Source organism: Heloderma suspectum, chromosome 1 (genome assembly GCF_057233095.1).
Source record: "Heloderma suspectum isolate Gila_16-S chromosome 1, 16-S_ref, whole genome shotgun sequence".
Taxonomy (NCBI): Eukaryota; Metazoa; Chordata; class Lepidosauria; order Squamata; family Helodermatidae; genus Heloderma; species Heloderma suspectum.
Window position 1 is genome coordinate 31657739 of NC_139458.1, and position 15348 is coordinate 31673086.

General features: G+C 45.4%; 1 protein-coding gene across 1 annotated transcript in view; it reads left to right on the forward strand.

The window, feature by feature from the left end:
- The window catches only part of CLMN (calmin), a 115401-nt gene that overhangs the window by 78931 nt on the left and 21122 nt on the right, over positions 1–15348 (forward strand). The window contains exons 6-8 of the mRNA XM_084839778.1: positions 9022–9212; positions 12043–12236; positions 14573–14655. Of these exons, the coding sequence (XP_084695904.1) occupies positions 9022–9212; positions 12043–12236; positions 14573–14655 (468 nt within the window). The remainder of the gene's footprint in view (positions 1–9021; positions 9213–12042; positions 12237–14572; positions 14656–15348) is intronic.

The window sequence follows — 15348 nt, forward strand, 5'->3', positions numbered from 1 at the left end:
CAATGAACTTGACGTCCCTCCAGCCATTCTAAACACCTGTGCAGTTGTAACTCATCCAGTCTCTTAAACATTGCAATTGGGGAGCGGGCATTAGACTAGCATACTCCCAACCCCTCTCCTCTCCTGTACAAATTTTGCCAGCTCAACCCTGGATGTCCTTAAACATGATTTCCATCTATGTCGTTCAGTCGTGTCCGATTCTTCGTGACCCCATGGACCATAGCACGCCAGGCCTTCCTGTCCTGCGCTCTCTCCCGGAGCGTGCTCAAGTCCATATTCATTGCATCAGTGATGCTATCTAGCCATATCATCCTCTGCCGTCCCCTTCTCCTTTTGCCTTCAATCTTTCCCAGCATCAGGGTATTTTCCAGAGAGTTTTCTCTTCGCCTTAGGTGGCCAAAATATTTGAGCTTTAGCTTCAGTATCTGTCCTTCCAATGAGCAGTCAGGGTTGATTTCCTTTAGGATTGACTGATCTGACCTCCTTGCAGTCCAGGGGACTCGTCAGAGTCTTCTCCAGCACCACAGTTCTGGTGCTGGAGTTCTGGTGCACATTTCCATCTGTACCAACGTGAAATTTGGGTACGGAGGTCCGTAACATTGTTCAGGAGGCAGCAACGAAATCCATCCCAAAGAAAAAGAAATGCAAGAAAGCAAAGTGGCTGTCTGATGAGGCTTTACAAGTAGCTGAGGAAAGAAGGGAAGCGAAAAGCAAGGGAGAAAGGGGAAGATATACCCAACTGAATGCAGAGTTCCAGAGAATAGCAAGGAGAGACAAGAAGGCCTTCTTAAATGAACAATGCAAAGAAATCGAGGAAAACAACAGAATGGGAAAGACTAGAGATCTCTTCAAGAAAATTGGAGATCTCAAGGGAATGTTTTGTGCAAAGACGGGCATGATAAAGGACAAAGAAGGCAGGGACCTAACAGAAGCAGATGAGATTAAGAAGAGGTGGCAAGAATACACAGAAGAACTATGCAGGAAAGATCTGAATGTCCCTGATAGCCATGATAGTGCGGTCACTGAACTTGAGCCGGACATCCTCGAGAGTGAAGTCAAGTGGGCCTTAGGAAGCATTAGTAACAACAAAGCTAGCGGAGATGACAGTATTCCAGCCGAGCTATTTAAAATCCTAAAAGATGATGCTGTTAAAGTGCTGCATTCAATATGCCAACAAATCTGGAACACTCAACAGTGGCCACAAGACTGGAAAAGGTCAGTTTACATTCCAATTCCAAAGAAGGGCAACGCCAAAGAGTGTTCAAACTACCGCACAATTGCGCTCATTTCACATGCCAGCAAGGTGATGCTCAAAATCCTACAAGCTAGGCTTCAGCAGTATGCGAACCGAGAACTACCGGAAGTACAAGCTGGGTTTAGAAGAGGCAGAGGAACTAGAGATCAAATCGCCAACATTCGCTGCATCATGGAGAAAGCAAGAGAATTCCAGAAAAACGTCTATTTCTGCTTCATTGACTACGCTAAAGCCTTTGATTGTGTGGATCACAACAAACTGTGGCAAATTCTGAAAGTGATGGGAGTACCAGACCACCTTACCTGTCTCCTGAGAAACCTGTACAAGGGTCAAGAAGCAACAGTAAGAACCGGACATGGAACAACCGATTGGTTCAAAATTGGGAAAGGAGTACGACAAGGCTGCATATTGTCGCCCTGCTTATTTAACTTATATGCAGAGTACATCATGAGAAATGCCAGGTTGGATGAATCAGAGGTCGGAATTAAGATTGCTGGGAGAATTATCAACAACCTCCGATATGCAGACGATACCACCCTAATGGCAGAAAGCGAAGAGGATCTAAAGAGCCTCTTGTTGAGGGTGAAAGAGGAGAGTGCAAAAGCTGGTTTGAAACTCAACATTAAAAAAACGAAGATCATGGCATCTGGCCCCATCACTTCCTGGCATATAGAAGGGGAAGAAATGGAAGCAGTGACAGATTTTACTTTCTTGGGTTCCAAGATCACCGCAGACGGTGACTGTAGCCATGAAATTAAAAGACGCTTGCTCCTTGGGAGGAAAGCTATGGCCAACCTAGACAGCATAGTAAGAAGCAGAGACATCACCTTGCCGACAAAGGTCCGTCTAATCAAAGCTATGGTTTTCCCAGTAGTAATGTATGGCTGTGAGAGCTGGACTATAAGGAAGGCTGAGCGCCGAAGAATTGATGCTTTCGAACTGTGGTGCTGGAGAAGACTCTTACGAGTGCCCTGGACTGCAAGGAGGTCAAATCAGTCCATCCTAAAGGAAATCAACCCTGAGTGCTCATTGGAAGGACAGATACTGAAGCTGAAGCTCCAGTATTTTGGCCACCTAATGCGAAGAGAAAACTCCCTGGAAAAGACCCTGATGCTGGGAAAGACTGAAGGCAAAAGGAGAAGGGGACGGCAGAGGATGAGATGGCTAGATAGCATCACGGATGCAATGAATATGAACTTGAGCACGCTCCGGGAGAGAGCGCAGGACAGGAAGGCCTGGCGTGCTATGGTCCATGGGGTCACGAAGAGTCGGACACGACTGAACGACTGAACAACAACAACATCCAGGTTCCCATTCTTAACCAGGATTTGAAAACCTTGGCTAAGGAAGAGCCTGGGGGCCCTTTAAACATTGTCTGTACTGTGCAGGATCCCCATGAGCAGCTCATGTGGGTCTTTTTACCTTGGAGCTGGCCCCCTTCTAGGAGGAGAGCAATGCCAATTCTGTAGGAAGGATCCATGCAATTAGATAATTTAAACATTACCCCAGCCACATAGGAGCCACTTGTGGGGCTGGAGCCAAAGGTGGGTGGGGCCACAGCCACCCCACACTGTCTTCCTCACAGACACCATCCTTCTATTCTCACATGCAGAAGCACACACCCCATTCACCCATTATTGATTTTATTTATTGATGTATTACATTTCTGTAATGCCCAACAGCTGAAGCTCTCTAGGCAGTTCACAACAATTAAAACCACAAAATACATCATGAAGTACAATCTAAAATGTAAAAGTTTAAAATTACAGTATAAAAGTGCAAACCAAAATAAAACTTAGCAGCAACGCAGAGATTTAAAATACAATAACAGATTTAAAACAACAGAGCTAAAAGACTAAAATGCCTGGGAAAATAAAATTGGTCTTCCCCTGGTGCTGAAAAGAGTACAGTGTAGCTGGCAGGTGAGCCTCTCTGGGAAGCTCATTCCATAACTGGGGTGCCACAGCAGAAAAGGTTTGGTAGCCACCTGCCTCGCTTTCTTTGGCAGGGACTCCCAGAGAAGGACCGCTGAAGATGATCTTAGGGTCTGGGCAGGTGTATATGGAAGGAGACAATCCTTCAGGTAACCTGGCCCCAAGCCATTTAGGGTTTTAAATGTTAATACCAGCACTTTGAATCAGGCCTGGACATGGACTGGCAGCCAGTGGAGATGGAAATGTACTGGCATAATATGCACACTTTGGCCATTCCCCATTAACAGTCTCTCTGCCCTGTTTTGGACCAGCTGAAGTTTCTGGACCGTTTTCAAAGGCAGCTCCACATATAACACAATGCAGTAATCCAGATGAGAGGTCATCCATTCACTCACACATACACACACACACACACACACACACACAACCTTCACACACTCTCCTCTCTCTCTCTCTCTCTCTCTCTCTTTCTCACCTCTCTCCCTCCCTCCCCCCTCCTCTCTCCCTCCCATCCCCTTCTTGCCCTTCCCCCAAGCCAAATAGACTTAAAAAAAAAAAACCATTGGTAGCCTCTAGTTGGTGTTAACCATGGGTAAGATTGGTGTAGATGTATCCTTTAACCGTACCTATCCAGTTCAGTTTATTGTCATAGCTATAAACCAGAGCAATCAATTCAGAATAGCTTACATTAACAAATGGAACAAAGGTCCAAAATAAAATACTAACATAAAATGATTATTAAAAAAAAATCCAATTCGTCTCAGAGCAATCTTGCATGCTACTTGGTCTTTAGTGGGGACCTGCTCAGATCAAAAGCATGAACTTTGTCACAAGCTGGCTTTAAAAACACTGATTTCTTGTTGTATCTTAGCATCTTCTAAGGAATTTGAAGGCTCTTGGAAAGCATTAAGTCAGGAATTCCACCATTCAGATTTAGAATGAACATTAAGCAAAGGGCTGGATGCACCCGATCTCGTCTGATCTTGGAAGCTAAGCAGGGTCAGCCCTGGTTAGTACTTGGATGGGAGTCTGCCTGGGAATCAGGCTTCCTGCACTGAGCAGGGGGTTGGACTCGATGGTCTTGTAGGTCCCTTCCAACCCTATGATTCTATGATCCTCTCGAGGAGAATTGGCAAAAGACTGATTATAATATATTTGCTTAGGCAACTGGAGTTCTGCCTTCCCCAAAACAAACCACATATTTTTGTCACTTTCTTAAAACCATTGCAGTTTCAAAATAGATGTCTTCAGTCAATTAAATGAAATGTAACTTGGACTGCTTAAAATACTTTCTCCCCACCTCTCCCCATCAAAGGTTTTTAAGATTTAAAAAAACTTTGAGAAGGGCCAAATTCAAACGGTACCTCTGAGCTGGCAAACATAACAACACAACTTCCGCCCAAGTGCTTACATAAGCCCAATCTAGATATGACAATAATCACACAGCTGGCAGTTGCATGGTTATTTTTCATTTTGCAAGCAGCAGCTGCAGGGGTGTGATGGGGATTTGTACAGGAACTGCAGTAAAGGGAGAAGGAAATTTGCCTTTTTTCCCCATCATGGTCCCAATCCTGACAAGCACACCCTCACTGCTGCTATTTACTAAATGAACTATCATGCCACTGCCAGTTGTGTGATTGTCGTCACATCTAGATTGACTAGAGCCGTGTGCAAGTGGCCTCTCAAAATTCTCCAGCCTATTTGCGGGCAGAGAAACTGGGGGGACAATTTTGCCGAATTTCTCCTAGGGGAGGAGAAATTCTCCAGCAGTTTCTCACAGATAGGGCTCACTTTTGGCAGGGGTTGTAGCACAGGTTCTTTCTTTCTTTCCTCGCGGTTTTTGATTTACTGCACTGCTTTTCTGGGGGGCAACAGCATCAAGTACATTGAGACTTCCTCTTTTCTGAGGCAGAATTTTGAATTTCTTTTGGTGGTATCTTTGAGCTTACCTAATCCCTGCGAGGTGGCCGAGAGTGCTGTGTGTGTTTTTCCTCTCTATTACACATCTTTCCATTGCTCTGCAGCCTCCCAGGCCACCTGCACTTGAAAAAGCCCCATGGGAGGAATTGCCTCCTGGTGCCTTCCTCATTATGGCTTTAACTGAAGTGTGGGAAGCTGAGGAGGCTACAGGCTGCCACAGAGATTACTGCACAATGACAGGCAGGACACTCACGCACACTCCTCAGCCACCTCACAAGTAAGGTAAGCCCAAGAACCCCAAACTTAACCCATGAGAATTGCTCTGAAATTTCTCCTCCTTTGAATTTCTTTGTGTAAGCAATTAATCTATCAAATTGAATGAGAATGGTCGAAAAAAATGTGGGAGAAATTTTTGGCACAGCATTAAGAAGAAAGTATTCTTTCTTCAAAGGGGAGCCGAATTTTCAAAAGGCAAAACAGGAAGGACAGCTCTTCCCCTGCCGGTTAAATCAGGGGCCTTGAACCTCTTTCAGTCCGAGGACGGAATGCCATTTCAGAGAAGCTCTTGGGGGCCATATTCCAGTGGTGGGTGGGGCCAAAGGTAAAAAGGGCGGGGACAAAACACCAAGCATGCCAGCATATTGTCGTTTAAAGCTTTTACTGCCAGGAGCTAAGCCTTAGGTGAGGCAGTCCAACCTTTTAGAATGGGGGGGGGGACTGCACAAAAGCTGGGGAACCACCAAGTGATTGGTGGCTGGGGGACAGGGTGGGGCCATCTGGGGAACCAGGCAGGCCAGCTGGATTTGGCCAGCTGGATTTGGCCCCCTGGGCCTGAGTTTCTACAGCTTTGTATTAAATCATTTATTTATTTATTTATTTATTTATTTATTGCATTTATACCCCGCCTTTCTCCCTCTCGCAAGGAACTCAAGGCGGCTTACATTATCCTCCTCCTCACTGTTGTATCCTCACAACAACAACCCTGTGAGGTAGGTTGGGCTGAGAGTCTGTGACTGGCCCAAAGTCACCCAGTGAGCTTCCATGGCCAAGTGGGGACTAGAACCCGGATCTCCCGGCTCCCAGTCCGTCACTCTCACCACTACACTACACTGGCTCTCTGTACTCTGGCTCTACACTGTATTAAATCATTAGGGCCATCAAAGGGCAGGGTCAGTTGGGGGAAAGGATGGGAGTCAGTGCATGCAATCCTACTGCCCTTGACTGATCTCTTAACTATCCTTAAGATATCGGGATGTTTAGCCTGAAGTGACATTGGCATGGGTCATACCACATTAGTGTTTCTTCTATTTCATCTTGGAAAGAAATTACTAGCAACGAGGGAGAGGGCCTTGTCAGTGGTGGCCCCCATCTGTGGAACGAGCTCCCCAATGAGGTCCGCCTGGTGCCAACATTGCTATCTTTTCGGTGACAGGTTAAGCCCTATCTCTTTCCCCAGACATTTGGCAGCACGTGATGAGTTTTAATCGCTCCTGGATGTGTCTTTAGTTATGACTGACAGTTCAAAGTTGTTTTTAGTTATATGTTGTTTGTGTATGTTGTTTGTGTGCTTTTATGTAAATGGCTTTTAAACTTTTTATATTGCATTTAATGTTTTAACTTCTGTAAACCACCTGGAGAACTTCAGCCATGGGGCAATATAGAAATGTAAATAACAACAACAACAACAGTAACAGTAACAACAACAGTTGAACTTCGACTGGGCCCCAAACTGTGCCTGCCTCCAGCCAACCAGCATCTCTTCCAAACTTTGTCTTTTTTTCCCTGCTATTTGATACCTCCCCACTGAGAGAGTTGCTGTGCCGCCTTCTATATAGTGATAATCTCTACAGCCTACAAGGAAATTCATGTTATACAGAAACACTAATTTGAGCCCTTTGGGTAGGCTGACCATACGTACCGTTTTAATCAGGACAGTACCATTTTTTTCATATTTCCCGACCGTCCCGTCGTTTTAATATAAATGTCAATTTTGTCCCATTTTTAATTTTTTGTAAAAAAAACAACGCGTTTATCATAAGGCTCTATGCTAATCAATGCGTGCAGTAAAACTACTAGTGTGACGAAAGAGGAAGTTCCATTTACATTATCCAGCCAGGGCCAGGCTTCTTGAGCTAGCGACAATCAGACGCCACCCCCTTGCTTGTCTGCAGTGGCGGGGAATTCAAGCGGCGGTCGCTCAGCCCCATTTCAGCTTGTGGGAGCCAGGAGGGTGAGTCTTACTGTTATTTCTATTCTGCCCATAGAGATTCTTTATCTAATAAAACTTTTGTTATCGTCTTACTTTTTCATGAATACGGAATATTACATAACCCCATCCAGTTTTTGTCATCTCAATATCCCGTTTTTGTCTCAAAGAAATATGGTCAGCCTACCTTTGGGATACTCTTTGGAGGAATTTCCAGTGGACGTACCCATGTTCATCTGTTTCAGCAAAACAACAAAGGCTTGAATCCTATGTTCCCGCAAGCGGAGTTCAGCTCATCGGATACTGCTGCTGGAGGAAGGCGGGGAACCCCTTTTTGTTGATTCCTCCTTCCCCCTGCAGCCCCTTGTAAATCTGTTCTGGAGGGTTGGGGGGCCCTCGAAATGTGTGGGAGGTGGCATGGGGGAGAGGCTGCAGGGACAAGAAGGGATCTGCAGAAATCTCCCCTCCTCCTCTAGCAGAAGCTGCTGGATTGCAGCTCCTTCCACGAAGAGAAAGAGCTCTTCTATTTGCAGAAGGGCCATTCCGGACCCAGCCTATTGAACCTTGAAGCACCATAAAGACAAACAAATGTATTGAGGCACATAGTTCCACAAAACCTTGTACCATAATGAATGTGTTCATCTTTAAGGTGTTACAAGACTCTTTGTTGTTGTTTTTCTTACCATCTGTCAGGATTGGGCCCAGCATCTCTGCAGAGGCCTTTCTAGAGGCCGTGAGAACAGACTCAGAATCAGATGAGGAAGAGTACGAAGTGGTGGGGGAGGGACTAGAGCTTCAGGGAGACAGAGGAGAATCTGTCCAGGTGAAGGCTAATCAGTTGGATCAATGCCCAGCCATAACTTCTCCATCTGTGGGAACACAGCAACTCATGGGGGCGGGGGGGGGGGAGGTGGGTGTGACAGACACAAGGATCAGATGTTGGGTCAAGAGGGAGGAACAGGTTTGGGAAGTAAAGTGTTCTACAAGGTTGGTCGATCACAAGAGGTCTCTAGGGGAAGACCATCCCTGAGAGTAGGACTGGAAAAGCCTCTCAGATTCTGTACTGCAGACTGGCCCCAAATTTGCAGCAGCTTCTCTCCTAACTGTAGTGCATCCACAAAAGGGATCTTCTGGTAGTCTGTTTAGTATTGTGTCAGCTTAATCAGGGAAGTTAGCAGTAGGTTGCCGTAGGATGACATAGTCTGTAACCTGAACCGCTGTTGGGCTGAGTGATTCTCATAATAAAAGCTAGTTACTTGGAGATCGACTTCTTTGTTTGACTACAAACATGCCAGGAGGGCTTGGCACTTGACCCCATCTCACGAAGTTTGACTTCAAGAAATCTGGGCAAGATTCATTCCATCAAAGAATCCTTGCATAAGAGTGCCTACCTAATCGGCCTTTGGAGGTTGCTACGTATTTTTATTGTCCGTGTGTGGGATCCAGCTGCCCAGGCTGACTTGAGCACTGCTGTGTGTTTCACCAAGGGACAAGTTCTTTCAGCCAGCATGAAACTGGTGCCAAATGAGCTCTGTGTTTAGCACAGGGCTGGCTGGCCGGCCATGAACTGGCTTTTTGTGATATCTGCAAGCAGCTGCTTTCCTGAAGGTAATAAATAGGATTGCTTGTCCTGAAGGCAGCACAGCAAGATGATGTATTCTTTGTTCTGTGTTTCTAATCCCAACTGTCACCTTTTTTCTCGACAGATTAAGGAACTTACAGGCAACCTCCATAGGAACTCCTCCTCTTCTAGCCTGTCATCGGGGCCCAGCGGCCCTGAGTCAGACACCTCCCATCCCAGCACTCCTAATGTCGAGAGAAGCATGTCTGTTTCAGTGAAGGATCAGCGAAAAGCCATCAAGGCCCTTTTAACCTGGGTTCAAAGGAAAACAAGAAAGTAAGTCTACTTCCCTCCTTTCTTCTTAAGACACAGAGATATTCGTATTACTGCAGCTGCAAATAACATTGCTGGTCAGGTGGAATTTCCCTTTGGAATCTGAAGAAATGCGAAGGGGTATCTAGTGCAAATGACACAGGGGTAGGCAGCCTGGTGCCCTCCATATGTATGGGATTACAACTCCCATCCATCCCAGTTAGCATGGGCAATGGTAAGAGTTACAGTCCAAAATATTTGGAGGGCACCAGGTTGAAACAAAACATTGTAATTTTGCCTGTTTTCAGCCAGGAGGTTTGGCTTTGCAACTGGCTTTTCTGCCCCTTCCTGTTCCACAATGTTATATATCAGATACAAAAATCTGTTGTGACTTTTCCCTGCAGGATATGTTTCTACGCACAGATCAACCCATCCATCCATCTAAAATTATTTGTAGGCCACCTTTAAGGGTGGAACCCTCTCAAGGCAGCATATAAGATAAAAACCACACAAAGTATGTTTTTTCATATATAGTAGCCTACAAAGATGTGTCCATTTTATAATGCAAGAATAGGTGTGCCAGCTCTTTTATGTTTGTACAGTGTAGGCGGGGCCAGGGAGTCGGGGTGGGGGAGATCCATTATTTACCTATCAGGAAACTGATCTGGAGTTCAGAAAAAAGCCATGCTGTGGCTTAACTATCCACTTTGTGAGAGAGGTTTTAAAAAATATTCACACATCTCACAAAACAGAGGTTGGCCTTTGTTGCATGGCAGTGGTAGAGGCGACATTGCCAGTTGAGATGCCATTCCAAAATGCTAGCAGCTTTCATGGCATGATGAGCAGAAGGCTAGCTAGTGCACCATGTTGCAATGAGGGCTGGTATGTCTGGCAAGGAGTGCCTGCTTGCCCTCTGTACTACTTTCTTGGTGTGAATGACCTGTAGAGGAGTGTGTGTGTGTGCGTGCGCGCACGCGTGCATGGCTAAATGAATGCATGAATGAATGGGTGGATGAATGGATATTGTTATACACATCCCAGTTCTCTGAGCAATTAGAATTTCCAGGGCTTCCAGCATGTGCTCGGGTTTGGTTTCCTTTGGAAGGAGATCACAGGAGGCTTATGGCATGATCTTGTATTGCTTTTATTATTGTGTCATTGTGTTTTAATGATTGGTTTCATTTGTTTTGTCAGTATTTTATCTTGTAAACTGCTTTGGGATAGTTATAATTTTTGAAAAAATGAAAAGCGGTATAGAAATTCTCTGAAATAAATACATATTTTTGTTCATCTACAATGTACAGGTTGAGCATAGATGGAGGTTCACAGCTTAAACCCACTCCAGCAGATACTGCTCCCACGTCAGTTTTGGGGAGGGAGGGGTGTTGGGAGGCTGTTAGCATCCTTAGATTCTTGCAGAGAGCAACTCAGCCCTCTCTGTGTCTCTCTTCAGTCTGGTCTCAGTCTGTTTCCGTGCTATTTATGTTAACTTCTTATTGACCTGGTTTGCACAATCAGGTCATGGGTGTCAGGTCCGGGGTGTGGGTGGCAGGCGTCCTTGGCCAGAACACCAGGACCAGGAGGGATGGAGGCGGGTGGAGAGCAGAGGTTCCTTGGACAAGGGTCAGACCCAGACAAGGTGTGGCAGGGCCAGAGGCAGAAGCAGAGTCCAAACAGGCAGGGGTCAAGAACCGGCAAGGCATAACAAAGATCAGGAACAAGGAACTGGAACATGACACTGCCACCAAGATGGCTTGTTTTGCTGTGGCAAGGTTTGAAAGGAAGAGGAAGCTCTTTATAGGGCTCCCTGAGGCTCCCAGCTGGTCTGCATTAGAGGACCTGGGTGCACCTGCAGGGCCAGAGCCTAATCCTGCAAATACTGAGCCAGGCTGTCTTCTATGTCTGGACCCCAGGTGGAGCTGCAGAGCTTCCTGGACTGAGCAGATCCTGACAATGGGGTTTGTGCAGGGCAGCCATTCCATATCCCACCCGCCACTTGTAAGTTGTCGTGCCATCTGAACCCACTGAGGGTGAGTTGTTGGCATGGTTAACAAACCACTCATGACCCTAAAACAGCCCATGGGTTCTGGGTGCTTTGTTAACCACATCAGTAACCCACCATTGCCGGGTTCATACAACACAACAGTCTACGAGCAGGTGCTGGGTTACAGAATGGGCGCCCATGTTCGTATGAACCAGGCCATTGTTTGTATGGAGGTGAGGAATTTGTAATGCAAATGAACTTTCTGGCCAATGTAGGTCTTCACATTCACATGAAAAGCTAACTGAACCCAGATCTGTATGTGCAGAAAGTCCTCAGTTAGTTGGGTAAAAATGGGGAAGCAGGCTTAACAAACAATTGCCACCTTGCAACATAATCAGCCCCAGATACGACATCATGTTGGGTTAGCACTGGGCCCCATGCATGCTATGCTGACTGCTCTTTTTCCTGCTTGTAGTTATTTTATCTTTTATTTGTGGTTTTATGTATATCAGGGCTAGGCAACTTTGGGGGGATCGGAGGGGCCTTGTCCCATTCACAGAATTTTATTGGGGGCGGGTGTCCAAAGAGGACACCCGCCCCTCAAATCTTCCATTTGTAACTGTTTTTTCACCGCACCTTCTATAAAGCAAAAAATCCATTCGGCAGGGGAAGACTGAATAGCTGCACAACGCCTTTTGATTTGTAGCATCAGGAACCCTCCATCTGGAGCACTCAACATATGCCTTTTCTAAAGCTGGGAAGTTACTCAAATTGCAATAATTTTTCAAGTTGCAAGGGGTGTGAAGGTGGTTCTCCATATGTTTTGTGCATGAATTTCAGAATGCCTCTCTTTGCTACTCCTGTCTTTAGGTATGGCGTTGCAGTTCAGGACTTTGCCAGCAGTTGGAGAAGCGGCCTTGCTTTCTTGGCTATAATCAAAGCAATAGATTCTAACTTAGTAGATATGAAGCAAGCTTTGGAGAAATCGTCCCAGGAAAATTTAGAGGATGCATTTGGTATAGCACAAGACCATCTGGGTATTCCAAGACTTCTAGAGCCAGAAGGTAACCTGCGCATATTAGAATGTCTTCTGCATGCATATTGGATTTGCAAGCTTAATCAGCAGTGCAAACACATAAAGTGCTGACTCTAGCCTAAACTGTTACCACCGATGATAAACTTTGAACTGCAGGCACTCATCATGACAGTCTCCATAGCCACACCACCATGGAGAATCCAAAAATGCAGGTAGCTGTGTTGATCCATATCTAAGGGAGCAATCCTCTGTCCCCTATGCAGTGTCTAGGGGATGTAAGATTTTTCAGTTTCTGAGGTTTGAGGTTGGAACCAGGGCTCTGACTTCAGAGCCCAAAAACTGCACTTCCCGCCCCCTTGTAGCAGGCGTGATCTCTCAGCACTGGCTACATCTCCGCACTTGGAAATGCAGCATGGAGATGGGGAAAAGGGGGCGGTCCCAGGTGCAGGGATCGGGGGGAGACCACAGAGACTGTGTTACGCTGCTTCCTATGTGCCATGTGGCCTTCCCCCCCCCCCGCACTCTGAAGCTCCCTGCTAGACAGGTGAAATCGCCTGTCTAGCCAGAAATGCAGGGTGGCTAGAGCATGGAGACGAGGATCGCCTCCGTGCTCCAGCTGCTCTGCATTGGATAGTTGTCGGCCTCCGAGTTCAGAGGCTAACAACTATCTCCATAGGATTGTGCCCTAAATGTGTGTGTGTGTTTGTGTATGCGCACACACTCACACACACACACACACACCCCAGGTCAAGAGTTTCTTTTCCCAGCATCAGGGAGAAATAATTTATCTCTAAGTCAATAAAACAGTTTGAGTAGTTTTCATCTCCACCAGGAGTCGATCTTTTGCAAAGCTAGTGTTTCTTAGTTGCTCATTCAGGACCAAGCCACCCCCAAATTCTTTGCATTGCAGTAGTGACAGATCACAGCAGTATATGGTTGCTGCAAAAATCCTTCCCAACCCCCACCCTCTCTAGCTATGGTGAGGATTGCAACTAAGCTCAGAGACAACAGGGAGGCTTGTGGGAGGTGACAGATGACCTCATCATCTCTTCTAATCTGAAAGTCCTGGCACTTCGGCCCTGCAGGCTCTGGTTCCACTACACCACTGCTTACCACCCCAGCGCTAAGAGGGGTTGCATTGTCTGCCTTGACACTAGAACTAGGGGGCACTAAGGCATTTAATACATAACAGGAATTCATTCAGCAATTCTGCTTTGGAACTTGCTGTTGTAATGCTCAAATGGATCAGTGGTTTTGCTTTTTAAAGAACCAGACAGATTGCTATGAAACTGATTAGGAAATATGCTCATTCATGAACCATGCTCTGAAAATGCATCGCTCTGCCAGATTGTTACCATACACCTTGGGAAGTCAGACTTTGGGAAACTGATTGTTAAAACACATGCCGAAGGGCCATACTATAGCAAACTCTCTCTCTCTCTCTCTCTGTATGTGTGCTTGCACTGCATTGGCCTCCTGTGTTTTTTCTGTGACATCTGCACGAGGGGTACATTCATATGTGGTTATGCCCAGTTCCCACAATCTTTCAATCTACCAAGGAATGAAAGATTCATGGAAATTGAGCATGAGGATGTAAGCATGGTGTGCTCTAGTGCACATCTTGCTGTGTATGCATGAGGGTGAGGGATGCACATGGGCCTTCTCCATGTATTGAATTCTATCTAACTCTCCCCTTCCACAAATGACAGTGTTCCTGCACTCCCTCATGCCACCTCCCATGCTGTCCCAGAGAAGTTCTCCAACCCTCAAATATATTTTTTCAAGGGCAAAGGAGGAGGGGGAATAGGTGAAAATTGGCTTCTGCTGGTTCAAAGGATGGTAGAGCACCACTAGATTTAATCCATTAACTTTCAGATGTTGTATTGTGTGAACTTGCTGTTACTTTAGGGTTTTCCTGCCTTAAACAACACTACTCAGCATCCTGCTAGACAGGCAAACTGGTGCCCTCCAGAGGTGTTGGCCATTGGCCATGCTGGCTGAAGACCATGGGAATTGTAGTTCAACACATCTGGAGGACACCAGGTTGGGAAAGGCTATGCTAGACCAAGAGCTACCCTTATGAAGATTTTTCAAGAAAGAGAACAATCAATACTCACCATTCAAAAAACCTTCCAGCAGAGGAAACACCAGAATAGCATAGTTGGTAAAAGAAACGTCTGTTTGTGCCTGGAGAGGAATCTTGAAGCATCATGATGTATCATTAAGAACAAGATAAAACATAAAGGTACATTTTAACTTCGAAATTCAGGATCCTAGCTAGAGCATTGTTTTGCAAGTATACTTTGATTCATTGCCTCCATCATAAATGTTAGGTAATGAGACAATATTTTGTGTGGTCCACAGACATCATGGTTGACTCACCTGATGAACAGTCCATTATGACCTACGTGGCACAGTTTTTAGAGCATTTCCCGGAACTGGAAGGGGTATGTGTTTTCGTTCCCCTTCCTTTCAAACTCTTTTTGTCACTGAAAGCAATGATATCCTGTCACTCTTATTGACTGTTTGTAATGATGTCATTCAGAATGGATTTAGAAGGCAAGGCTTGCTGATTACCAGGCTTTCTGTCCTTGCAGCATTGTTCCTCACCTCGTCCCCTGCAGGTGTTAGTGTTTCAGCATTGCCACCCACTGATTCACCCTTTTTTTAAAAAAAGAAAGAAATCTCAAGTCAATGTGATTTCATCAGTGACATTTGACATTTTGCATTGCCCTGGTGATTGCTCTAACACATGCTCACAGTTTGCAGTGTGGGAGGCAGAAAATATGGTGTTTCTGAAATGCTCCCCCTGAAAACATACTTGTTCACACAAGCATACCCTGGCTTATAATTAACCATCATGGTTCTGCTCTGTTTTACTGTCCCTTTTTTTGGTGTCTGTTTATCTTACATTTCTTGTTGAAAGTTGATACGTTTTACTGTGATATTGACATATACATGTATTTTTAACTGTGATTTTTCATATTTTTGAATGTTAACCTCTTAGAGATTTTACTATATTAAGCAGTATACAAGTATTACTATTAAATAAATACATAATGCAAGAATTCTGAAATGACATGGATATCAAAAATGTCATTTGCTTTTAAAAAATATTAGCATAATGGGGGATTTTTTCT